Source organism: Polistes canadensis, unplaced genomic scaffold (genome assembly GCF_001313835.1).
Source record: "Polistes canadensis isolate GaletaPanama2010 unplaced genomic scaffold, ASM131383v1 scaffold_24, whole genome shotgun sequence".
Classification (NCBI taxonomy): domain Eukaryota; kingdom Metazoa; phylum Arthropoda; class Insecta; order Hymenoptera; family Vespidae; genus Polistes; species Polistes canadensis.
Genome location: NW_014569571.1, coordinates 665,323 through 691,327, shown reverse-complemented (window position 1 = coordinate 691,327; position 26,005 = coordinate 665,323). Strand labels below are relative to the sequence as shown.

The 26,005-nt window shown below is 31.0% G+C and overlaps 1 protein-coding gene across 10 annotated transcripts in view; it reads left to right on the top strand.

Annotated features, from left to right (window-relative positions):
* Nucleotides 1–26,005, top strand: part of LOC106783657 (glutamate-gated chloride channel) — a 78,161-nt gene that overhangs the window by 10,907 nt on the left and 41,249 nt on the right. For 6 of the 10 annotated variants that reach the window (XM_014742377.1, XM_014742367.1, XM_014742374.1 and 3 more), the window contains exons 2-4: nt 168–235; nt 9,206–9,318; nt 21,171–21,238. In XM_014742377.1, the coding sequence (XP_014597863.1) occupies nt 177–235; nt 9,206–9,318; nt 21,171–21,238 (240 nt within the window). In that variant the 5' untranslated portion in view covers nt 168–176. Of the gene's footprint in view, nt 1–167; nt 236–9,205; nt 9,319–21,170; nt 21,239–26,005 lie in introns of those variants that run through there. The other 4 variants (XM_014742373.1, XM_014742368.1, XM_014742375.1 and 1 more) reach the window with 3 other exon arrangements.

Here is a 26,005-nt window from a genome sequence, read left to right as displayed (position 1 = left end):
ACAAAACACAGAAAATTAATAATCCAGATCATATATTTTTTAATCTAAAACAAAAATATATTATATATTTTAATAAAAGAGTGAAAAAGAAACAAATCAATAAAGTAATAAGACGACAAATTTTGGTGACAAATGAATTAATGAGAAAATAAATTTGATGATTTTAGGCCGCCGCGATGTGGCCTGGAGTACAACTTCTACTACTGTTACTAGCAGTCCTGCTACATTCTTCAAGGTGAGTCATAATATTATTGTTTAATTGTCTTATGTTCTACTTATTTCATATCGTTTGGACTTAAAGTCAGTCAAGGACATCGGTGCATGGAACGATATAACAAATTCGTTATTGGAACGGTGTCAAAAACCTCAATGGCTTAACGCCAATGACATTTTTCTATCGTTTCTCAAGCTTTGGACGATTCTCGAAAAGATATTTGAACCGATTCGATTGACCTTATCGAATATCTAACGTTGATATCATCGAAACGCTTCGATTGTTGTGTGTTTTTCGAAATAAAGAAATGCAAGAGAAAGAAAAAGAGAGAAAGTAAAGGGAGAGAGAGAATATAAAATGATAGGAAAACGATACGAGACACAGGATATTTCAATGTCAATAAAAAATTATCGTGTTTACTTGGAAAAGTAATCAAAGTCTCTTCTATACGTTCAATCCTCGAATAAAAACCAATCGTTTCTGCTTCACGTGTTCAAATATTATAGTTTCATTCGTTTTTTACTATCGATATTGATTATACATCGAGCATTTAATAGTTTTTCAAATTGATTTCAACTAGTTTTTTCATTTATATACAAATATTTTATTATATTATGTAATTGGAAAAAATGAACGCAACAACAACAACGTCGTAAAAATATATCTTATTTATGTGTATACGTAAATTTTTGCGTAATTGTGTATGTTGATTTAATACGACTAATTAACCAAAAAGTGTCATGATGGAAGTTCTTTGTTGAAATCATAGAAGTAGAATAATTTCTGTACTATACTATGCATATGTACATCGTTCTTGGCAGCTTCTTTGTGCGTCTATTAATATTCCACGTCCACTTATCGCAAACTGTTCTCAAGTATTATCCTCGTAATTTATCCTTCCTCTTTCTATTATCTAATAAAATATGAATTTCCATTGGACACTTATCAAATAGAACGACGTTAGAATAACGTCATCTACAATTGAATTTCAATCAAATATTCAAAATATTAGTTTATGATACTAAAAAATAAAAAAAAGATTTCATTAACAATATATAGTTTCGATTTAAAAAAAAAAAAAAAAATAAATAAAAACAGAAAAAAAATTCAATTTAAATGAGTCGCCGGCCATCGAGAAATTTCAAAAACAAAAAAAAATACGATGCGGGTTTCCCGTACACGCGATGATGATTTAATTGGACGAAAAAAAAAATTCACAGATCTGACGCACACGTACACGCGCATATTATACACTAGATTACAGAAATGCATACACAGATAAAACGTATTTCCAGTAGAAAAAGTTGAAAGATTGAAAAAGGAGATAGGGTGGTATCTAGCCGTCGGTGATTTCACTTTGCAATTAGCATTGGTTTTACCTTGATATGCGAAAAAAAAAGAAAAAGAAGGGAGTAAAAAAGGAAGATGGTGGAGGAGGAGGAGGAGGAGGAGGTGGGTTGTTGGTGAGCGCTGGTAGTTGAGCGTCATCAGGCATTCATTTGCAACTAATGACGAACCGGTAACATTCCAGGAGTATCAGTAAAACTGACATCTACAAGACACATATGAACTAGTAGGAGAGACACGTTTTTCTGACTTGATAGATAAATGGCTGGTACGAAGTAACGAGCTGCAATAGCAGCTGCAGAATCAACAGTAGATGCAGTTTCTGACGATTCAGAACCGTGAAACTAACTCGCCGATTTAACCGACGCGTATCTACCGACTTTTCGAATTTTCTTCTTTTTTTTCTTCTTTTTTTCCTTTTCGAATAACCAAGCTAACTTTCATCACGTCACTCATATCTGTCACCAAATTTAATCCCTACAATTCTTCTAACTTTTTAGGCCTATTCATTTTATCAGTTCAATATATATATATATATATTTTCTTTTTATTATTTTCTTCCTCATTTTTCTCTCAATTTTTTTCTATTTTTTTTTTTTATTTTTATTCGAACGTCGACGATATTTTAATAATGTATGCGCATAAAAATCGATATTAATTATTCACCGTACTTTTTCTTTTCTCTTTCTCTCTCTCTCTCTTTCTCTATTTTCCTTGTTTTTTTTTCGATAGAATTTAGAAAATGATTTGATCGTTAAAAAAAAAGGAATATCGATCGTTATAAAAATTAGCCAAGATCGTGGAAAATAACACACGATCTCAAAAGTTTTTCTAATAAAGTTGACAAGTAAACTAGTTGAAGCGGCAATATTTTCACCTTTGGACCGAAAGTTAACTACAATGGTACTTCTCAATTCGAGGTCTTTGTGTCGAAGGATCGAAGAATAGAATAAAATTGAAAAAGACATAGAGAAACAGAGAGAAAGAAGTAGAAGAAGTTTTACTGGATAAGATGTAAGAAGAAGAAGAAGAAAAAGTGGAAGGAAAGGAAAGGAAAGAGACAGAAAAAGAGTTGTTTAGAAGGGGCGATGGTTGGTTGATGTTGGGGCCGAGAAACAGGGTTGAAATTTTAATATGCGAATAGAGATAAAGATGGAAGGTTGTATGTTGATGCCCATGGCGCCAAAGTCCGGGTCGGGGTGAAGCAGCTTTGAATAGCCTTGGTCCGAGGCGCCTCTCCTAACTTACAGTGCACACCCTTCTCACCCTACTACTTCTATTCCACCCCCACCCTCACCCTCACCCTCACCTTCTCCTCTTCTTGTACCGTCTTTTTCTCTCTCTCTCTCTCTCTCTCTGTGTTAACCCTTGCTCACCCCTTCCCTTCTTCTTCTTCTTCTTCTTCTTCTGGAAGTTCAGAACGTGGCTTGCCACCACGGGGTGGCTTCAGGGGAGGGAAGTTTTTCATTAGAGATCAGCCCGGAGCTACAGACTGGTTTAAATATTTCACCGGAACATCGTCAAGAATCGTGGCACGTAATAACAAAAAATCTGGGATGTCAGGGCAGCGCGAACTTTCACCAACACCATCCCACACCTCACCTCACCTCACCGCACCATGCCTCATCACACCTCACTTCACTTCACCACCTCACCTTGCCAAACCAAACCACAACTGCGGTTCTCTTATTCCTATTCTACACGACAAAAAATAAAATATTTTATCGTGTTCTCGTTTCTTTCAAAACAATCAAAATATTTAATAATATTAAAAGTATATATATATATATATATATCTAGAAATAGTTGAATTGGTGTTATGGAGAATTTGTTTAATTTTTTTTTATACAATTTTGTGTAGCTCGAGTTACTTAAACATGGCTTTTGGTTATGGCTTTTTTTAAAACGATTGAATAATTTAAGAATCAAAATAAGTTAACAATTTCATATATAAAGTGTAATGTTTACAAAAAAAAAAGGATCAATGTTTATTAAGATAGATATATATGTGTTTATAATAGATATTTGTTAATAGAAAATAATTCTTATGAATAAAAAAAAAAGAAATATTTATATGCATATAGATATGCACATTCGTTAATAATTTATTTTCTTCAAGCATATTTTTTGATTAAATGTAAAATATTTTCTTCATATTTAATTTGACGAGAGATCAAGGATTGAATTTTATTAGAAGTATCGAAGAAATGAAAAACAATGTACAAAGTACTTTCGCAATAATCTCTCTCCCTCTCTCTCTCTCTCTCTCTCTCATTCTCTTGCATATTCTCGAATAACTTGCATAACATCGATTACAAAAGTTACAATCTCAGAAAATATATTTTTTTTCTACACACACTTTCGTGGATATCATTTGACTTTATACGACATTTTCAATAATACATTCCAGCGTGGATTTAATTTAGGTGTCGCTTTCCCTCCGTTCTCGATACAATATACGAAACAATTTGAACGGGAGAACGAAATAAATAAACGTGATTAAAAGTTTCTTCTCGTTTCTCTTCAATAGCATCACCAATTTCTCTCTCTTTCCGTTTCTTCTTTTTTTCTCACCCTCTTCTCCCTTTTCACCGTTTCACCGTCTCACCCTCTCACCCTCTCACCCTCTCACCCTCTCATCCCACACCTCGAGTTCTGAACTCGTTCGTAAACTCCTTTAAGAAAGACAGCTTTTCTTTAACTTCGGAAACGATTCGAAATCGAACGATTTCTCTTCAAGCTTATAAAAAAAGAAAAAAAAAAAAAGGGGGAAGAAAAAGACGTTAAATTTTTTCTGCCACTAATACGATTTCACAAAAAAATAAAAAAAAATTAAGGGGATGAGAATTATTTTTTCTTTATTTTTGTTCCGTTTTTTCTCTCTCTCTCTCCCTCTCTCTCTTTCTAATAAATCAATCTTGATCTCTTATCTCACGAAGATTTAAAATCAGAACGAGAAAGAAAAAACATTGATGATTGATTATTTTTTCATCGATGGCTTTGAACGATTTGTTTTGGAACAAAAAAAAAAAATAAACAACAACAAACCAACGTAGTGCGTTATAAATGTGTGTGTGTGTACGTTGGTGTGTATTTTAAGAGAATGTGGTAAGAAGAAGATGAGTATCGACGGAAGGAAGGAAGGAAGGAAGGAAAGGATATATTTTTAATATACAGGTTTCTTTGGAAGAGAGGAGAAAATGTTTCGAAAGTTTACAAAAGGATCTAGGTCAGGTCAGCTGTTGGATCATCATCGTAGTCGTTGTCGTTTCGTTTCGTTTCGTTTCGTTTCGTTTTCTGTTGACAACGTTTCGGGTGGAAAGCAAGTTCACTCGTTATTCCTTGTGACGTGATCAAAGATCATGACTCGCAAAATCCTGTCGTTGTGCAATCAATCATCCTAACAAAGCTTTGAAAATTTTTCAACAAGGATACAAAAGCTGAAAAAAGAAAGAAATAGATAAAGAGTGAGGAAGTAGAAAGAAAGAGAGAGAGAGAGAGAGAGGGAGAGAGAGAAATAAAAAAAGATAGAAAAAGAGAAAGAGAAAAAGAAAGAAAGAAATAGAGGTAGTTTTTTTTCTTTTTTATTTTTTTACTTTTTTTTTTTTTCTTATATAAAATATATATGTAGTCGAACGGGGTGATGCATTATTCCGTAATAACTTCGAATATCCGATAATTATGGCTGAAAAATCTTTTGTAATATCGAATGAAAATGTAAGTGGAAATGTTACCGAGATAATTCGACCGAATTGTCATTTTAAATTCTATTGTCAAAGAGAGTGAGAGAGAGAGAGAGAGAGAATATTCCTATTTTTCCTCCACCTCATCCTCCTCCTCTTACTCCTACTCCTTCTAGTACTATCTATACCTACCTTTATTACAAACGAAAGATCGGAGATAGTAGAAGGAAGAGAGGTCTGTGATCTTGACCGGAAATAACTCTTCGTATATAGAATCGCAGTGTATTTTCAAGAGTATCCTTTAACGTCACTGATTGCTACTTCATTGTCAGACGATGAATTTCGTCACAATTTCATGGATGACAAATTTTTCTCTTTCTTTATTTATTTCTTCTTTTTTTTTTTCTTATTAGCGTCTCTCGCGTACGTTATAATTTTATTTTATTTATTATTATTATTTTTGTTGTCTCTATTATTCTCATGCAACCAACGAAATTAATTCGAATCTATCTATCTCTCTCTCTCTCTCTTTGTTTCTCTCTTTTTGGAAAATTCTAAATGTAATATTCTATTTAATCGCTTCAAGCGATACCATCGGATAATTACGATCGAATCTTTTCTGTTTAAAATGAGATGATGGGGTTTAGAGGATGGGAAAGGATTTAAGGTGGTTGGAATGGAGTTGTTGAACGAAGAATTTATTCCGAAGTATACTCGCGTTATTTTCCCGTAGCGGTTTTAACGAAAGTTAACGAAGAAAATCAGATACTTCGAGACGAAAGATTTTCAAGCCTTTTGTTAGTACTCGTAGATAGTCAAGATTGCATCTTATGAATTTAGAAATAGGTTGTAAAGATACCCTTCGGGGAATAGACTGACTGACTTTAAAAGGATTCTACGGATACGTGTCAAGGATTCCAATTTTCTTAGACGACAGTAGTCCGAGATTTGATTATTGATACGTAAAAACGAACAATTTTTGTTCTTATGTGTTTAAGTATATTCAATTATTAGTTAAGTGTATCAATTTTAACAAAATTTAATTCCAATCCAAATGTTAATAATTTATTTGTTTTATGATTCGATAACATTGTCGTATTTTTGATTGATCATAAAATTATAATCAAAATTGTCATAAATATTATCAACAAACTCTTTGGTATATAATATTTTGTTGAAAAATAAGAATAAAAATAAAAATAAAAGATAACAGGAAAATATCGAGAATATATTATTTAAGTCAATAATATTTATTATTCTTATAAATTCGATATTTTCAATGGCATAAAATTAAGTCGAAAAATTTGTCGTAAATTTGATATCAAAGAAGTTTAGTCGATATTATGTTGAAAATAAGAGAGAAACGAAGAACAAAAAGAGGAAAAAAAAATAGAACAGGAAAAGAAAAGGAATATCGAGAATATATTATTATTTATGTCAATAATATTTATTATTCTTATAAATTCGATGGTTTTATATTTTGAATGGCATAAAATTAAGTCGAAAAATTTGTCGTAAATTTGATATCAAAGAACTTTAGTCGATATTATGTTGAAAATAAAAGAGAAACGGGGAAGAAAAAGAGAAAAAAAAAACAGAAAAAATAGAACAAGAAAAGAAAAGGAATATCGAGAATATATTATTATTTATGTCAATAATATTTATTATTCTTATAAATTCAATGATCTTATATTTTGAATGGCATAAAATTAAGTCGAAAAATTTGTCGTAAATTTGATATCAAAGAACTTTAGTCGATATTATGTTGAAAATAAAAAAGAAACGGGGAAGAAAAAGAGAAAAAAAAAACAGAAAAAATAGAACAGGAAAAGAAAAGGAAAGGAAAGGAAAGGAAACAGGAAAAAAGAATATTATAGTGCGAGATTTTTCAATCAACGCTACGTAAGAGGAAGTTTCATCTCAATAATTACCCGAATGCAGAGTACCGAGGAGGAACGCGTTTGCAAAGTATTCCTATGCGCGCTGTGATTAAAGTTAAAATTGTCGTCGGTGGCGGTGGGTACCGTTCAAGACCATTTCGTACTTCTTTCTCATCAAGATGAGATAGGAGAGTTTCTGCTTAGAAGAAAGAAAAAGAGAATGAGAGGGAGAAAGAGAGAGAGAGAGAGAGAGAGAGAGAGAAAGAAACATCGCGAGGCAACTTCGAATACGGGATGCGAGCACTCAGCCAACCAAGTTCCTTTTTTTGTGCGTTTCGTGCGCATTTTCTCGTCCCTTTGAAGGACGAGTTAGTATTCCGAAAGTGCTATGACATTTCGACGAAATTCCATTTTCATTGGATTTTCACGATTTTCCAAGAATATTACGATTCTAAATGTATCTATATATAGATGATATGTATGTATATAATTTTTATTCGAATGATTAATGAATGTAATCGTGAATTTAATATTCCATACATTTGTGTCCGAAATGATTTGATTGATTGATTGATTGATTGATTTATTTATTATTTTGCAATCTTATAGTTTTATTTTTGTATTGTTTGGTTTTGTTTAAATCGAGTATTTTCGCACCCGTATAATGTTTATTTTAATTTTTAATAATCGATGAACAATTTCGTAACACCTCCAATTTCAAAGAAGTTTCTTTTATCTAAATTCGAGAGATATTTGAAATTAATTTTGTAAACGTATTATTTCAACATTTATTATATATAAAGTGAATGTTTTTTTTTTTTTGTATTAATTAATAATACAATGGGTATATCGATAATATAATCAGTTTTATTTATATGACGAGACGGAATGAAATTTTGTTAAACGTAATTAAACGCAGATTCGTATTATTTTGATAATTATATATCGCAAGATAGAGAAAAGAGATGCAATTTAAAATTTCAAACTAGGGATTAGTTCCAGGTAAAAACTTCATTTCATCAATATTTATTTTTCATTTCGTTCTCTTCTCGATATCTAAATTAATGTTTTCTTTCTATCAATCGAAATTACTCAACATCACAACTGTTCATTAAACTAGCAAATTTATCAATAAAGGTCCTGTATTTAAAAAAAAAATGATGAATAAAAGTATACTAATACTTAAATAGATTTACACTTTTAAACGTACAACGATCGATCTTAAATTTCAGATTAAAATTTTGCATTCGATGTAACTAGTTTTTGTTGTTGTTGAAATTGACTCTACCTAACAATAAGAGTTAACAAATTATTGTTTGATTTAATAAGAAAAGTTTATTGAATTTATTATTAAACGAAATTTATTATTATATTCGAAATTAATGATAAAAAATATAATATATTAACCAGTTAAGTGTGTTTGACGACTATATCCGTCATGGAAGAATGGCAGAATTTTGTGTTTTGACGGCTATATCCGTCATGCGTAAAATTTTGATACAATTTGAATATTTAAATTGTAATTCTGGCGAAAACTAAATGATATTCGTAAATATTAATATGTTTAGAATGTTTAGGGGTCAGGACGAAATGAAATAAACAAATGAAAATTACAGATAATTTGAGTTGGACACTAGATCTTTGATTATTCCGATTTTTATTTTGACATGTCATAACCAAAAAAACAAAGTATATTAGATTCTCCATCTGCGATGATGTCCGCGATGTCTAACCAAGGAAAAAAAAAAAAAATTTTGTTTGTTTGTTTGTTTGTTAAATATTTGATTTTTTTTAAGTTTGTCGTTAATTATGTATAAATATAGCTTTACGTTGATCCATTGTTTAAATATTACTTATAAATTCATTCATTTTCTAAAATAAAGTCGTCTTTTTGACCGAATATTTCAACAGTGCCACTTACTCTGTGTTTGACGACTATATCCGTCATCGCTTGATTATCACGACACACATTAGGGCGCACTTTGCAAAATGATCGACACAGTTAACTGGTTAAGTTGAACGCAAACTGTTGTTTTTTTGGTATAGTGATTGTTAACAAGAAAATTTCTTTGATGTTTCAGATGTTCGCAGGCAAAAGTGAACTATCGAGAGAAGGAGAAAGAGGTGTTGGACAACATCCTAGGTCCAGGAAGATACGACGCGCGTATCCGGCCGAGCGGGGAAAATGGAACAGGTGAATATAGAGTATCTCCATATTTCAACACAAAAAAAAACACTTTACCTTTTCGCCATATACTTTAATCGTACATATAGTATATAAATAAATATACATAATATTATATACGATTATTAAACACAGCGAGAACACGTTGAGATAAGTTCATAAGATGTCCCGGCTTATGATAAATGAATTTCATTCTATATAAATACACAACGAGATAAAGAAAATCTAAATAGATTAAAGATAATAACTAAACTAACAAAGTAACAAGTAAATAAATAACGAAACGAAACGAAACGATAAAGTAGGAAAGAACAAAAATAAATGTAGAAAATAACGAAAGGGCGCATCGACGAAACTTTTCAATTCCGTCGATTCGTGAAAAAAGTATGGAAAAAAAAAAAAAAAGAAAAATATAAGAAAAAGAAAAAAGATCGTCTTGATTTTCGTTTTCGATCTATCGAACGAGTATATATATATATACACGTTTTCTAAGGCTTTGATTTTTCTTCGAAATATCTTGAAAATGTATTTTTCGAGGGTAACGTCGAGGACGTGTCTTGGGCGGCGCAATTTCACGAATCCCACGAGACTCGTTTCATTCAAAGGAACTTACAGCTTTTCCCTTACCCCACCCCCATCCCCATCTCCACACCCCTACCCCTCATCCTCTACTTTTATCTCTTTCTTTATCTATTTATCTATCTTTCTCTCTTGCCTTTCGTATATCCTTTTTCGGATAAAACGGTTTTACGCTAGACGCGTCTGTTTCTGACAGCCTGTTTCGAGAAACCACGATGCATCGAAACGCATTTATAGAATTGTTGTTTTATTTTTCTTCGGTTCTTTCTATAACCCTCTACAACACCACCCCGTTAACCACCCCTCACCCTCCGACGCTAGATTCTTTGAAATTTTCTTTACATTTACCTGCTTTGTCTGTCTCCTTTCTCTCTTTCTCTCTCTTTCTTTTTCTTTTGAATTCTTTAAAGAAATACTCGAACCAATGAACGCGATTTTATATTATTCGATAAATGTTTTTCATTTGAAAATTGAAGCTACTTTTTGGAATAGACAATTATTTGATATTTCGTATTTTATGGAACATTAATTTTTCTATTATTGAAATAATTTTTCTTTTCAAATATCATTCACCGATTATTTTTTATATGACATATTAATGTATAGAATATTTCTTTCGCGATTGGAAAATAATATAAGACAATATTAATTATAAAATTATTCTTCTTTTTTAAATCTCGAAAATAATTTCATCAGAATTATTATTTCTTTGCTTAATTTGTGTCTTTACTAATAACATTAAATATAAATATTATGTTTTCTACAAAGTGTTTAATTACAATTTTTTTTTCCTTAATCATCCGAGAGATTCGTTTTAGAATTTACAATTTTCGTTTGAAGTAAGAAGCAAGGAGTTAAGAAACGTTGATAAAATCGATCAATCTTTTTTTTTTTTTAGTTTTGTTACTTTGTAAAATTTGAAATTATTTCTTGATTTGCGGGTGCAAAGAAGAAGAAAAAAGATTGCGATTGGTGCATCGGATTTGCATGTCGTATGATGATGTGTTAAAGCAACAAACCGGTATATCTTGTAAAATTTTTACGCGATTCACCTTTATGTAAAAAAAAAAATATATATATATATATATTTAAAGAGTATTAATTTTAATCTTTTACAAATACGTAATTAAAAAATCAAGTTATATATTTTTTACGTAGAATTTTTTTAAATTCAATAAAATAAATTGTACGCGTTTCAATATACAAATAAAAATAATTTTTAATAATTACAAAATAATTTTAAGTAGCAAAGTATTTTGTTTTTTTTTTTTTCATTTTTTTCCGAAAATTAGCATTTGTTTGAGCGGACTGCGCGTATCATCAGAAGTTTTGGAAATTCTGCGCTATAAAATATAACCGAGGAAAAGATCCACGGAATTTCGTAGGTGGTTCTTTCAAAGAAATAACCTGCATGTAGTAATAGGCAAACGTTATATACGTCGATGCTTCCGCACCATTGTCGTGCCAAGCACAGAATGAATAGCTCTCTTCTTCGCAGCTGGTGACCATGACACATAAGACGCAAATAACACAGAGAAAGAGAGAACGAGAAAACGAGAGAGAGAGAGAGAAAGAAAGTGTGTACATGCGGAATGAGAGATGTGTGGGGGTGGTAGAAGGGGTGGTTGGTAGTGGGAACACATTCGTGTGTGTTGGGGGTAAGAAAAAGAAAGCTCGCAATGACGCAATGTATAAATTAGAATATATCTCACATCTTGTGAGAAAAAAATCATTAAGAAATTCTTCAAACGTATGTATATCCATCCGCACATGCGTTTGTGTCTGTTTGTCTGTCTCTCTGTGCGTGCGCGTCTATCTGTGTTTGAGAATTTTTGAAGAAAAATGATGAGAAATATTCCAACCAAAGTAGAATGTTTAAAAAGAACTTTTCTCATTTCTAAAACTTCTATCGTGTCAAGTCAAAGAAATAGATGAATCTTGTACAATTTTTCGAAGTGTCTTGAATTGAATTTGTCTTGAAAGATGGTATATAGATTATTTTTGTATTTCAATATTGCCGAAGCTTCGAATTGAAAAGTTTTTAAATATAACATTATTTTTTCAATCCAAATATATTTTTAATTTTATTAAAAATAAAATACAAAAAAAAAATTGGATATATATACAGTTAATATATGTTGCAAATGAGAGAAAAAGAAAGACAAAGTAGGAGAGAGAGAGAGAGAGAGAGAGAGAGAGAGAGTAAATAATAAAAAAAATGGTTTGATAAAAGAAGGATATCATTGGATCGTGAAAAATGATGAATCGTGCATTTTGTAAGGCATGATTTACATTTATGTACATTGCAAATCATGTCTAAACAATGTTCTCTTCCTGCCGTCTACAGGGTGCGAAGGGAAGTGTGGTGAAAAAGAGAAGTAGGGTTGGAAGAAGAGCTTGTTCTAACTGAAGGGCCATCGCGATTTGTGTACTTCGCGTACATCCTACGACATTGCGCCGCCCTTCGTATAGATATTGCGTCCGATAACGATCTATAGCAAACGTCTAAAACATGATAATAGAAATCTGAATTTTCCAATCGGATATTAAACAATTAAACGACTATTATCGAGAAATTCACATGTGTTTCTCAAATTATCAAACGACTCGAACAATAGTCAAATCCCATTGGTGATTATTGTTTCATGATATTTTTTCATTATTTTTCTTAATTTTTATGAAATATTTTTTTTTATCAACAAATTTATGCTCTTAAAATTGGATAATAATTCGTTAAACTTTTTATTCTTTTATGTATACTTATTATTTATATATAGTATATATAGTATATATTATATTTATATTATTATTATTTTATTATAATTTTGATTAATTTTCGTTTATCCACGTTTCTACAAGAATTGTTAAACTATTGAAACTAAAATATTTCATATCTTCTTACTTTGTAATAAAAATGATAAATCTACGTTTCTATGTAAGATACTTTTGGAAACAGCAATAACACTAATTTATGTTATTTTTCTCTTTGATTTTGCTACATTCAATTTTCTTTATTTTTCTCGGACGTTGTTACCCTCGAAAAAGAAAACTTTTATGAAGAAAATTCTTCTTTTGCATTGTCATCGTAGATAAATTGTCGAAAATTCTTTCAATATATTAACACATATACGTACGTTACATTTACAGAAAATTTTGTACAATAACAACATCGTACAAAATGATGAATATCTGAATCGAAATGCGAATAAGTTTGAAGAAAAATCATGCTACAATCATTTTCTTTTTCTAATCGAACAAATGAACGATAAATCAAATTGTTTTTAATCGCTTATATAAAAATACGCGATAAGTATAATTTTATTCTAATATTTGCGAATAGAAAATAATCATTCAGAAGTTCTCGCTCGCACCATTTAACTAAATATTCTATTATTTTATTTAAATAAATGTACTTTTATTTCTCATATCAAATTACTCGTATAAGTTTATAAGAAAGATGATCATTAAGGATGATAGCAGCCATAATCATTATTACTAACACCTATGATTGTCAAAAAACTGATCGTCAAGTTTTACCTTCGCGGATTGTCCCAAATTTTTCTTCTTTTTTTTTTCTTCTTCTTCTTCTTCTTGTTCTTTATTCATTAGCATTCATTTTCATAATTTGTTGCCTGTCAATTCTAGGTCACATCATCCCTCGTCCTTGACACTGTTTAGGTATCACTTAACTTGTATGTACTTAGAAGTATAATACTTTAGCATCTTTCCCTTCATTCTAAATTCTATGCCTCGTTAAATTCCCTTAGATCTTATTTTTTTTCTTTTTTTTCTTTCTCTTTTCTTTTCCTTTATTTTCTAGTCTCTATTCCTCATTGTAATTAAAAAACAAAGAAAAAAAATATCCTTTTTGTTTGTCATTAATTTAGTCAAATGAACTTATCGAGGTTGTATATTATACGTATAAAATATATTTTTCAACATATTCTTTTTTCATACCACACAATTCCAATATATTATTTTAACATATATCGATTTTAACATCAACAATATTTTCTTCTTTTATATTTATTTATCATCGAAAAATTAATTCGTTGATCAACAACAACAACAACAACAACAAAATAAGACGTGATTCATCAGTAAAGAGTAATGATTAATCGATTAGATTTATATTACAGAGAACACACATACGAGTCTCAGGTAACGATCATTTAGAAATTAATTTTCTGAATGCTTCTAAACAATGCAGTTATACGCCAAATATATTCTGTGTCTACATGTTATTATAATATTATTATTATATTATTATACAGCGAGAATCACAAGAGTATATTTCTACACATATTATAGTGATCGCTAGCTCGATCGATTATTTGATTTTATTCAATTGCCATAAGTAACATTGCATGTATTATATTACCTGAATATACACCTAACCTATTTACAGCCCCCCCCCAAACCCCCCAGATCCGCTAACTCAATTACAAGAATATACGAAAGATACTGTAGTGAGAAAATAGATACACACAACCGATCATTATTAATATATTTATTAATATTATTATTTTTTGTTTTTCAATATTTTTATTTTTTAATATTTATAATTAATATAGAATTTTATATTTCGTAGAAAATGATACTTTACATAACATTGTAAAGTTTGAATAATACAAACGCAAACGTATTACATTTAGTATATTGTCCAATGGTGATTTTACTGACATAACCATGATACTTTGAAAATATCGGAATTGTATTCTATTTCGATTATCATTGATATCTGCATATTTTTTTTCCATTCTTTGCAGGATTTGTTTACATCGACGATTATTAACGTCGAAAATAAACAACATCGGAGGAACTATAATATACTTTCGTTTCCTTCGAGTGCATGCCACTACGAATATTATATTACTTATTGTTAGTTTCAATTCCCATTCGTTAATTTTTGTCTGTTGGCAATTATTGCTAAACGCTAATTTGTTGTACGGCTTAAATATACGAGAGTGGGTTTGAAAAATATCAAATTGAACTTTGACCGAAATAAAAATGTAATTGTTTCTATGTCAGGGTCAAGAATTTTCAATCCACCCACGTATATAAATTTGACGAATATTATTTTCTTTTCAAATAAAAATTATTTTCGCTTTTAAATAATAATAATTATTATTATTATTTTTAGTAAACGCGAGAAAGGACTTAGCCTTTTTATAGTTGATTTATTATAATAATTCAAAGAGAGAGAAGACGCTTGCAACGCGTTATCAACAATTAATAAATACTGAAAAAAGAATAAATTTATGATAATTTATTTAATTTTAAGTTCGGCACAGGACAACGAATCATTGAAACAAATTAAAATCGTAAATGTAAATTAGGTCAAGTCAGTTAGAAATGAAAAATGAATAAATAAGTTTCGAAGGATTATTACAATAATATTTTGTGTACCGTTTTAAATGAAATATATTCTGCTTGTTTAAAAGTGTTTAATTAAAAAATAGAAACGCGAAGGAAACGATAGAAAAATAAATACGTGTACGTGACAACGCATTACAATAATTAATGCTTCATGTTTAAACTCGTTAAGGAGAATATTATTTAACAACAACCTAACGATTTTATAATTCCGACTTAATTGCTTGTAAATGGCAATGGAAATGGAAAAAGAAAAAAAAGAAAAAAGAAAAAACAGAAAAAAAGAAAAAAAAAACAATAAGAACAAGCTGCGTAATAATTTGTTCGAGAGAAATCATTTCGAGCGTGCGACTTAACAACGTCGTGCCACATACGTGTACATATAATTAAAAAAATATAAAAATAAAAATATTCAAAAAAGAAAAAAAAAACAAAAAGAAAAGAAAAGTGTCGCGCGTAAAAAAACGAATCTAAATTGCTGTGTTAACATTTCACGTAAATCCGTGGAAATTCGGTTAGCAATTTCCCATTTTCCATTTCCCATTTCCCGATTAGAATGACATGAAGCATAAAGTCAGAAACGCATCGGAACCGATCCGATTTGTCTTCCAATCTAATGTCTCTCTATGTCTTATCACGACTTTCTAATTCCCAAAGACGATACCTCGACAAATTCACGTTGATTGTCTGCTCGATGCAGGTTTAAGAGGAAATAGAACTTCTTAATTGCTTCTAACGTTCTAGGTATATATATATATATACTATATATGTATAATATAATATTACTTCAAGATATTACGTAAACGAATACGTAGAAGAACGAATTCATTTTCTAACTCGTTACTATTTTACTTTTCACTTCCATTATTTTTCTCTATTTGTTCAGTAACAATTCCTAGAAAAATAACCTCATCGAATAGGTATCCACAGTTTCTCGTTTTTGGAGAAAATCCACGAACGAATTTCTACATCGTTTTCATCCAAAAGAAAGAGAATCGGTGGGAAAGAGAAATAGAAGAGGTTGCTTTTCCTTTCGGTTTTCTTCTTCTTCATCTTCTTCTTCTTCTTTCTCTTCTCGTTCTCCCACTACTCTACTCTTCTCGCTTTTTTTTTTTTTTCTTTCTTCTTCTTTTTACTTCTTTTTTCTTAACAAGAGGGAGAGGAGCACTTTATACAACCCTTCGTAATCCTAGCTACGTGTACCCACGTAGATAGGGTTTGTGCGAAAAGAACATCAAACGGTCTTTCAGAAAATTGCGGGGTTAAATCTCGAGGGAGTGATGGAACGAACAGCAAGCAGCAGCAGCAGCAGCAGAAGCAGCAGCAGCAGTAGTAGCAGCACCACCACCAGTACCAGAGAACCATGGTTGTTACCCCTTATCTGTGTTATCAATGCAATGAAGCTGCCGCCCCTTACTTAAGCCCTTTCGCTTCCTTTCGCGATTATATCATTTATTATCTCTTACAACGATCTTTTCGACATAGTGTTTTTTAGTGCCCTCGCGCATACAACTACGAATCGGGATTTTCAGCTCGGGTGAAAATAATAAAAGGAAATAAAAGAGAAAAAAAAATTAGAGAAGAAAGAGAGAGAGAGAGAGAGAGAGAGAGAAAGATGTGTGCAATTAGATGAATCTTCATGGGTGGGTTGAAAAGTCTTGAACCTAACACAAAAATCATTTTTTTTTTTTTTAAGCTTAACGTAAAAACAATTTGAAAAGTACGAATTAAAAGTTCTTTTTTCTTTTTTATTTTTTTTTATTTTTTTTTTGTTACAACTCAAACTTTTCAACTCATCCGCGTATTCTACTCGGACCACTTTAGGATAAATTGTCGTTTATTTTCTTTTTTCTTTTTGTTCTTTTTCTAATAGTTAATTTAAAATCGTTTTAGGTATATTCTGTTGTTTTTTTTTTTAATTTACGTACCTACCTATTGGAATTGGAATTTTGGTTTAAGTATTTAACGATTGATAATAAACACATAATTTATATATTTGTTCCTTGATTAATCGTATTTGTTAATACTTGGACAGTGATTATTATTGTCAGGATTACGTTCGAACGTTTACGAGAATGTTTTTGGTACGTTATTCGCACCTCGGCCATTTTGATGAACGTTATACAATTCCCTCGTAAATAAATATCTTCGATTTTGTTCAATTTAATTAAGATCGATCGTTGATGAATTTATTTAACAGATTATATCAAATATATAAATTCTAGTGTTACGTTGGTAATATATTATTTTGAATCTCGTTCATTATAAACCATTGAAATTTCTATTCAATCGTATCTTAATTAATTTTAATTTTTTTCTAAAATTAGCGACATTTTATACATTAATAATAATTATTTTGTATATTCGTAACATTCTGAAACAACATAGTTTGATTTTAAAAACGATAAGCTAGTGTTTTATTGCGACAAATAGGAAAGAAGAAAAAAAAGAGAAAGACGATATATTATATTTTTCTTTGGGCCGATTTGAAGGAACGAAGGAAAAAGAAAACGGAAGAAAATATTTGTGCTTAGGAGCTAAACGAGAAAATCTTGTCATCCGCGTATTACAAATAAACATACATACATACATACACACATATCTATATATATATATATATATATATATATATATATATATATACACATACATATAGAAAAAATAGAACGGACGAGAGCGCGCATAATGTCTGTAGAACTTTGTTTACCTAATGTAATCCGAACGTGTGCCAGGATATATATATATATATATATATTTACGATTAACACATATACATATATGTATGTATATCCCTTCGTCCCTTAGAAATCTGACCAAAAAAGAAAAATGAAAATAAAAAATCAACCCTGTAGGTGGAACGAAACACAAGAAGAAAATAGGCTCACAATCTGAAACGCATATATACGTACACACATACATACATTCATACATACATACATAGATACGCAGATACAAACATACATACAAATTTACGTACACGCATATACATAAATAGATATACAACATATGTACCCGGTGGTTTATGAGAAATGACGTAAAAGTAAAAAGATCGTTTTATAAAGTATTAGGCAGCGTGCCAAATGCGATATGAAAGGCAAAGGTCTTATACTCTCTCGACCTTTTCCGTCCGTTTATATTTCGTAAATATTTCAAAAAGGTTACGTTTCCGCGGGCTTGCTCCTCTTCCCCCCTCCCCCCTGTCCCCAACACTCTCCTCCTATCCTCGTCTCTCTTTCTCTCTCTCTCTCTCTCTCTTTCTCTTTCTCTTTCTCTTTCTCACTCTCTCGTTTTCTGTCTTTTTAACAAACCCTAAAACGTGTTAAGGGCTCACGTTCCCTAAATTCATCGTATTTTTCCCCCATACGCATTTTCATTCATATACTTTAGTGATTTATTCAAACGATGTTAAAGAAAAACAATAAAACACATTCGTTCAAATAATCATAATCGTTTTCACATTTGTCAATTTTTGACGATAATTTGAAATTTGATTTGTTTCACAGTTTGTAAGGAAAATAACATTTTTCAAATGTTTTCGTATGCAATTCACTTGTCGGCCATTTTGGTGAACAAGTGTAAATAAATGCGTTTGATTTTGAACAATTATTAAGTTAAATTATTGACGAATTAATGAAACTAGGATATTCTGATATAAATAACGGTGGGTTACGAAATTATTTTGTTCTCATTTTATGCTATTACGAATAATGAAAAATCTGATAAATTCGATATTAAAAGAACGAAGACAAATGTGTTCTCGCATTTTCTGAATATTAATTGTGGACACAATAAAAAGATACAAATAATAGAACTTATCGTTTCTTTTTTTTTTCTCGATTATTCTATAGTTGATATAAAAAAAATCATCGAAGCGCTTATCGAAGGGATAGAAAAAAAAGAAAAAAAGAGAAAAAAAAGAAAAAGGGTCGTCACACTTTCGACGTATGTTCTCTTCCGTTTCAATTCCTTCTTTACATATATTGTTTTTTTTTCTTTTTCTTTTTTTTTTTCTGTTTTTGTTCCAAATAATCTCGTCGGAGATGATGGAAAAAGAAAGAGACAGAAAAGAAAAAAAAAGTAATTAAAGAAAAGAAGAAGAAAAAAATAAAGAGAAAAAAAAAATAAAGAGAAGAAAAAAAGAAAAAATAAACATAACACGCGTATTTTACTCTCTCGGCTACTAATTAGAAAGTACGATGGAGGTCATTTATCGACGTTCATGCCTTCGGGTTTTTTAATATCGTAGCATTAAACGGTAATAAAAGGGAAAGATAAGGAAAAAAAAAAGAAAGGGGAGAACAGAAAAAAAAAAGGATGAAAAAGAAGAGGGGAAGAAAAAAAATTAAAGTAAATTTAAACGATATTACGACGACGACGACGACTACGACGAAATTTTTATTATTATTGTTTATTATTATTATTATTGTTGTTGTTGTAAAAATTTTTCCCATTAGTAAATCGGTTAGTCGTCGTACGTGCATTTACAAAAGTAAAAAAATAGAACGGAACACTCGAACAAATTTTTTTCTCATCCCTACGATCTCGTGCTGTATTATACGATGAAGAGAAAATGAAGGAGGAGGATGAGGAGGAGGAGTAGGAGTAGGAGGAGGAGGTAGTAGAGAAGGGAAGAAGTAAAAAGAAAGAAAAGGAAAGAGAAAAGGCAAAAAAAGGGTTTTTCTTCCCCTCTATCCTTCTAATTAATGTCGAATCCAATGGGTTAATCTGCCGATACGAGAGAATTCCAAGTACTACTCGGGATATCTACGTCATTGGGTGGTGTTCCCTTGTGACCGCCTGACCCGTTTTCTTTTATAAATTCGCATGGAGATAGGTTATGGTACGGGGATATGACAAAAAAAAATAATATTATAATAATTAATAAAAATTTGTACAATTTTGAGAAGACTTTTGAAACCGATGGTACGTACAATATAGAATTTATTTTTCTACGTTAGGGTGTGTAAATTTAAACGAGAGTGTACGGGATTATTATAATAATGTTTATAACGCATAAAAAAATTTCTATAATAATATTCAACATTATTCATTTATTATATTTCTATATATAAACGTAATATATCATATTTACCATGCGTGTACATTTATTCTCTTTTATTTTGTTATTTTTTTATATTGCGTGTGTGTGTGTGTGTATGTGTTCTTTGATTTTCTTTTTATCCGGGACATACTTTTCAAGGCGTTTGTACTCGCCGCTTATAAAAAAACAACAACAACACACACACACACACACGCACGCACAAAAAAGGAAAATAATAAAAGCCACTGAGGAGAGACTTTTTCGCGATCTTTTTCTTTTTATTTTTTTTTTTTTTTTGTGTACGTCCATTAGTATATACAAGCACGTATGTTTTATGTTTGTAGAAAAAGACAAATTGTACGTATTTGCAATTTTAAAACTTTACGAAAAAGAGATTGGGGATGAGAAAGGTAGGAAGGAAGGAAGGAAGGAAGGATTCCTAAGTGCACGTAGGAGCAAAAATAATAAAAAAAAAAAAAAAGAAAAAACCTTCGACAAAGAAACAACATCCTTCTTCGGGGTCGTTCGCGTGAGGATTTTTGCGAGTCGAGTGAAAGAAGAATTAATGAATCGTTTCTTTTTTATTCTTTTTTTATTTTTCCTAACAGAGAAAATCCATTTAACGTCAACAGAGAACCAAGCTTACTAAACCTAATCTAAATTAAACAAACTAACAAACAAACAAACAAATTAATTAACAAATTAAACGACAAGCAAAAAATATAAAATAATACATCAAATAGTAAAGTATATGATATTGATTTAGACAAAACAAAAAAAAAAACTAAAAAAAATATAGAAAGAAAGAAAATGGGAGAGCCGATTGACACTAAAAGGGGGTCTGTTTTATTGTTTTTGCCCTTAGATGGGCCGGCCATTGTCCGGGTAAACCTGTTTGTGCGAAGCATCGCGACAATTAGTGACATCAAGATGGTAAGTATGCACAAGACCAATATTCAAAAAACAACAGCAACAACAAATAATGAGCAAACAGATACAAAAATCCTTTTAAACAAACAACAATAACAACAACAACAACAACAAAAACAACGAGTCTTGACTTTTTAACAAGACCGTTTCTATATCACAAAACTAACGCTTGTTCTCATCGTAAAGTTTGTCTCGCGAACGAACAAACAAACAAACGTAACAGGCTAAACGAGACAAAAATTAGACAAAAAGGTAACAAATAATACAAAAAAAAAAAAAACAATAGAAATAACAGAAATGGAAACAAAATACAACAGAAACTGTTGACTTTCTTGGCGGGTGTCCCTTTCCCTTGAATTTGATTTATTTGCTCTTCCTTTAAATCTTCTTCTTCTTGTTTTTTTTTTATTTTTTTTATACTTTTTTTTTTCTCTTTAATCCTTGATTACTCATTATAAGACACAAGTAACAAACACGTAGCCGCAACAACAAAAATATAATTAGCAAATTGTAATAGGTTATTTTGGGTCTCTTTTGAGATGCAACCATAAAACCCCTAAACACCAAGTTGTTGACCTGAACTAGCTTGTCCTATTAAAAATAAATTCCTCAGCTACCCTGTCAAACCTTTTGCAACAATAACCTCTGCCACTCTATCTAAATATATCGATATTTTAGTATTTTCTTATTTAGCGGGTGCACTGTGTTAACTATTAGAGTTAATTATTACCACAATTGTACAATCCTTGTTTCCATTAATATACATAATTTACACGCGTAGTTCATCCTTTTTTACATTAGATTCCGCTACGACAAAATACCCTAACCCTAAAAAAAACCATTCTGCCCGTTATTGTTATTATTGTTAAAGAAGTTTAGCATTCTAGCATAGACGCAGGCATGTGGCGTTACAAGCTTCTATTCATCTATTAGACAAATATTCATACACAGTTTGTTTCCGAATACGTGGATATAATTTCAGGGCTGATTTTAATACGCTAAAATAAGAAAAGAAGAAAAAAAAAAAAGAAAACGTATGCTCGATGCGATACATTGTTTCCAAATAATAAACCCATTTTTCGTGTGTTACACGTGTTATATGATTTTAATAGAAATTTTATTGGAAAAACCAACTGTCCGGCTTCAATGCAAATTTCCAAATGATCTTTTAACTCGTTCAAAAGTACCAGCTGTCGTTTGAAATCTGCCGACAACGTGATATTATAAAAAGATTATTTGTAATTAATTAAAGCGAGTTGTTAGCAAAGTTATATGAATTACAGGAAAACAAAAACAAATGGCCATTATTTGGAAACAAGATGTCATATTAATCATACGATTGTACGAACACTTGTTCTTAGTTTAGTGTACACAGGAAGTACCCTTTGAAATTATATCCAGATATTTTGAAACACTTTCTCTATATATATACGTTCTATTGCCGATATGTTGTTTTTATGTATATATATTATACATGTATATATGCTACGTATGTATAAATTTTGTTGCCGCAAAAGGAAAAAGACGTAAGACATAGGTTATAATACGTTCGTTTTTCCAGAGCTAACAATAAGAGAAAAAGAGAGAGAAAGAGAGAGAGAGGGAGAAAGAGACTTAGAAACTGTTTTCATATTTTTAACTTAATAATATTATCCCATAAAACGACAATCCCGATTTTATTCTATTTCCTTTCGTTTTTTTTTTTTTTCTTTTAATCGTGGTCTTAAAAATCGTTTTCTTACTCGATGAAAAATTACATTCCATGAGATTTGTATCATGATCGTATCGTTCGATGTTTGCAAAAAAGATAAATAACAAATTTGAGAAGATTGAAAAATTTGTAAGAAAATCATTCGATGTCACATACAATTCGTTTGCTCTAAATCACATGATTTATTTCCGATCACGTGTACTTTCTTCCGAGAATAAGAAAAATCCGGTAAATGTCACGGTTCGTAAGACATAAAATGCGTAACAGGAGGAGGAGGAGGAGTAGTAGTATTATAGTTTCTTTTTCAGTAAGGGAGAGCAATGAGCCACGAATGAAAGAGAGAAGAAAACCTTTCGTTCGTTCGTTCGTTCATTCGTTCGTTCATTCGTTCATTCGTTCGGTCGGTCTCTTGATCAGCTCGCCGTGAAATATCGCATGTTCGACCGCAAAAATAAAACGGCAATCGATGATCATTCGTACGGACCATTTTGCATTCAACTTTTAACGATCGTCTGAGCTCAACCTGAATTACGTCTCCTTTAACGTTTAATAGGTTACATTATTATTATTGTTATTATTGTTATATGAGTCGTCCAGAACCCAATGAGGGTTCATTTTGCGATATTTTCTCATTTTTATAAATTTTAATCGAATAAAAATAAATATTCTTGTTTAACAAATTATTAAACAATGATTTATATACTCGTTGTTTCGTATTTTATGTTTCTCTATCTTTTCCAGCTGCCAAAAGGTGAAAGTTCTCAAGTTTCAATATTTGCATATCCTGTACATAACTTGTTTGATTGTAGAGCCTATCTTTTGCAAAAAAAAAAAGAAAAAAAAAAGAAAATCAAAACAACAACTTTATATACTTTTCTGATCAAATTAAGAAATCAGTTATTTTAAAAACCAACGTATCACGAAACAATCATAATTTTTGCAATTTTTGGTTTCCTCGATTTAAACGCATTCTGAAAAACTCACACATTGCGCGCGTTATTTCGTATTTATTAAAAAAAAAATAAAAAAAAAAAAAATAAAAAGAAACCATAACCATGCTCGATCGATCGAGTTCACTCGAGTCAACTCGACCAGCAAATACGAAACCGAGACTCGTCATTAAAATTTATCAAAAATATTGAAACACGAAGAAAAGAGGATTTTGAGAAATAGAAATATGTTGTTAGTAAATTTTCGCGCTTTCTCGTGACGGAAACTTATAAATAAAAGAACGCTAACAAAGACAAATAATAATAATAATAATAATAAAAAGTATAAAACCGGCCAACAGAAACACAGTGTCTTCATTTTCACTTTAGTATCGTTTGATAAGTAATACATCATTAAGCATAAAATCTCATGGTTGATCCTTTAACCGCATTTCGTTGGTTTTATTTCCCCTCTACCTCTTCTTCTTCTTCTTCTTCTTTTCCTATATCTTTTTCTTTAACTCTCTCTCTCTCTATCTCTCTCTCTTTGAAACCATTCATAAACAGTTCGTCTCTTTCTCTTAAAAGCTCTCCACAATTCGTGCAAATGGGTCGTTCGAGGGAAGAAATTTCTTTCAGAAAATTCGCAAAAAGAAAAGAAACAAAACAGGGGGAGAAAAGGAAACAGGGTTGTACGAGAAAGTGGAGGAGGAGGAGGAGGAGGAGGAGGAGGAGGAAGAGGGGGAGGGACGGAAGGAGTGAAGCAGAAGAAAGAAAAAAAAAATAACGGTTGGGGAGAAAAGGGGGGGAGGAAGGGTAAAAAGAAGAAACGTGAAAAACCTCGTCTAGAAATCGACACGCCGGTTTAAAACCAGAGAAAAAAACCTACCCCCTTAGTACGGCCCATTTCAAGGGTTGTACTTGGTTTTACCATCGTTTTCTTTTCGAATTTGCGACGTTTTCGAACGCGAAATGTCTCGGACAGAACGTCGTCTTTTTCCTCGTCCTGTGTGGAAGAGAAACGTGGAAAAGACGTCGACTAATTTTGTTGTACGAAATCAATTGAAACATTGTCTTATCAAACTGTTCCGTTTCCTTTTTGCTAGTTCTTTTTTTTTGTTTTCTCATTTCCCGAAGCGTGCCGATTACAACAAGACAAAATATATTTTTTTGTCTAAATAATGACTGACTTGGTAATTTTTTTGGTCTAAATAATGACTGGTTGTTTCGTAATAATGACTTTTCATAATTTTATCCTGGAAAATTTATGAAAAAAGAAGAAAAAAAAGTCTCTCATACTTGACACAACATTCATTCACGTGACAACGAATATCGCAGCTAAGAATTAAGGCGAAAAAATATTATAAATGCTTTCAAAGAAATTAAAAAAGGAATTTTTTTTCCTATTTTTATACGGAAAAAAAAAAGAAAAACAAAAAAACATTTATTCCAAGATTCGATATAAGATTGATGATGAAATAAGGGTAAAATAAGTTAAAGTGAAATAAAAAGTCAATGTTAAAAGAGTATTGTGAAGAAGGATTGGGAGGAAGGGGGAATTTAGATTTAAATGTCAGTGTGGTTGTTGTTGTATTTCGTCATAAGTGAAGGTAAATATTTGGAAAGGTTTTTTTTTTGTCGGAGATGAAAAATGTCGAATCGTCGTTGTCGTAGGGCCGTTATAGGACGTCGTAGGGCGTCGTTCGGCAACTAGGTCGGTTGGATCCATTGACGCAGGTGCTTATTCTCTTACCGCAACGTAACCAACGCCGAAGCTTGGTCTTAACGCAACGCTATCTGCGCATTTTTGCTTGTGTGTGGGTGTATATGCATATATATATATATATATATATTATGTGTACGCGTTTACGCGAGATGCTTCAAACATAAATTTCAATTTGCATATAAGATAGAAATTCCGTTTTCTCTGCTGCCTTCATAGATATGCAATCGTGTTAAGCGCACACACACAGAGACACACACACACACTTAGAAAGAAGGAAAGAGGAAAGGGAGGAAGGGAGGGTTAGAAAGGGAACATTATTTCGTGAAATATAAAGATATTCTTTAATTTAGTTTTTATTCTCTAAAGTATCGTTTTTCTTTTTTTTTTTTTCACCCGAATATCAC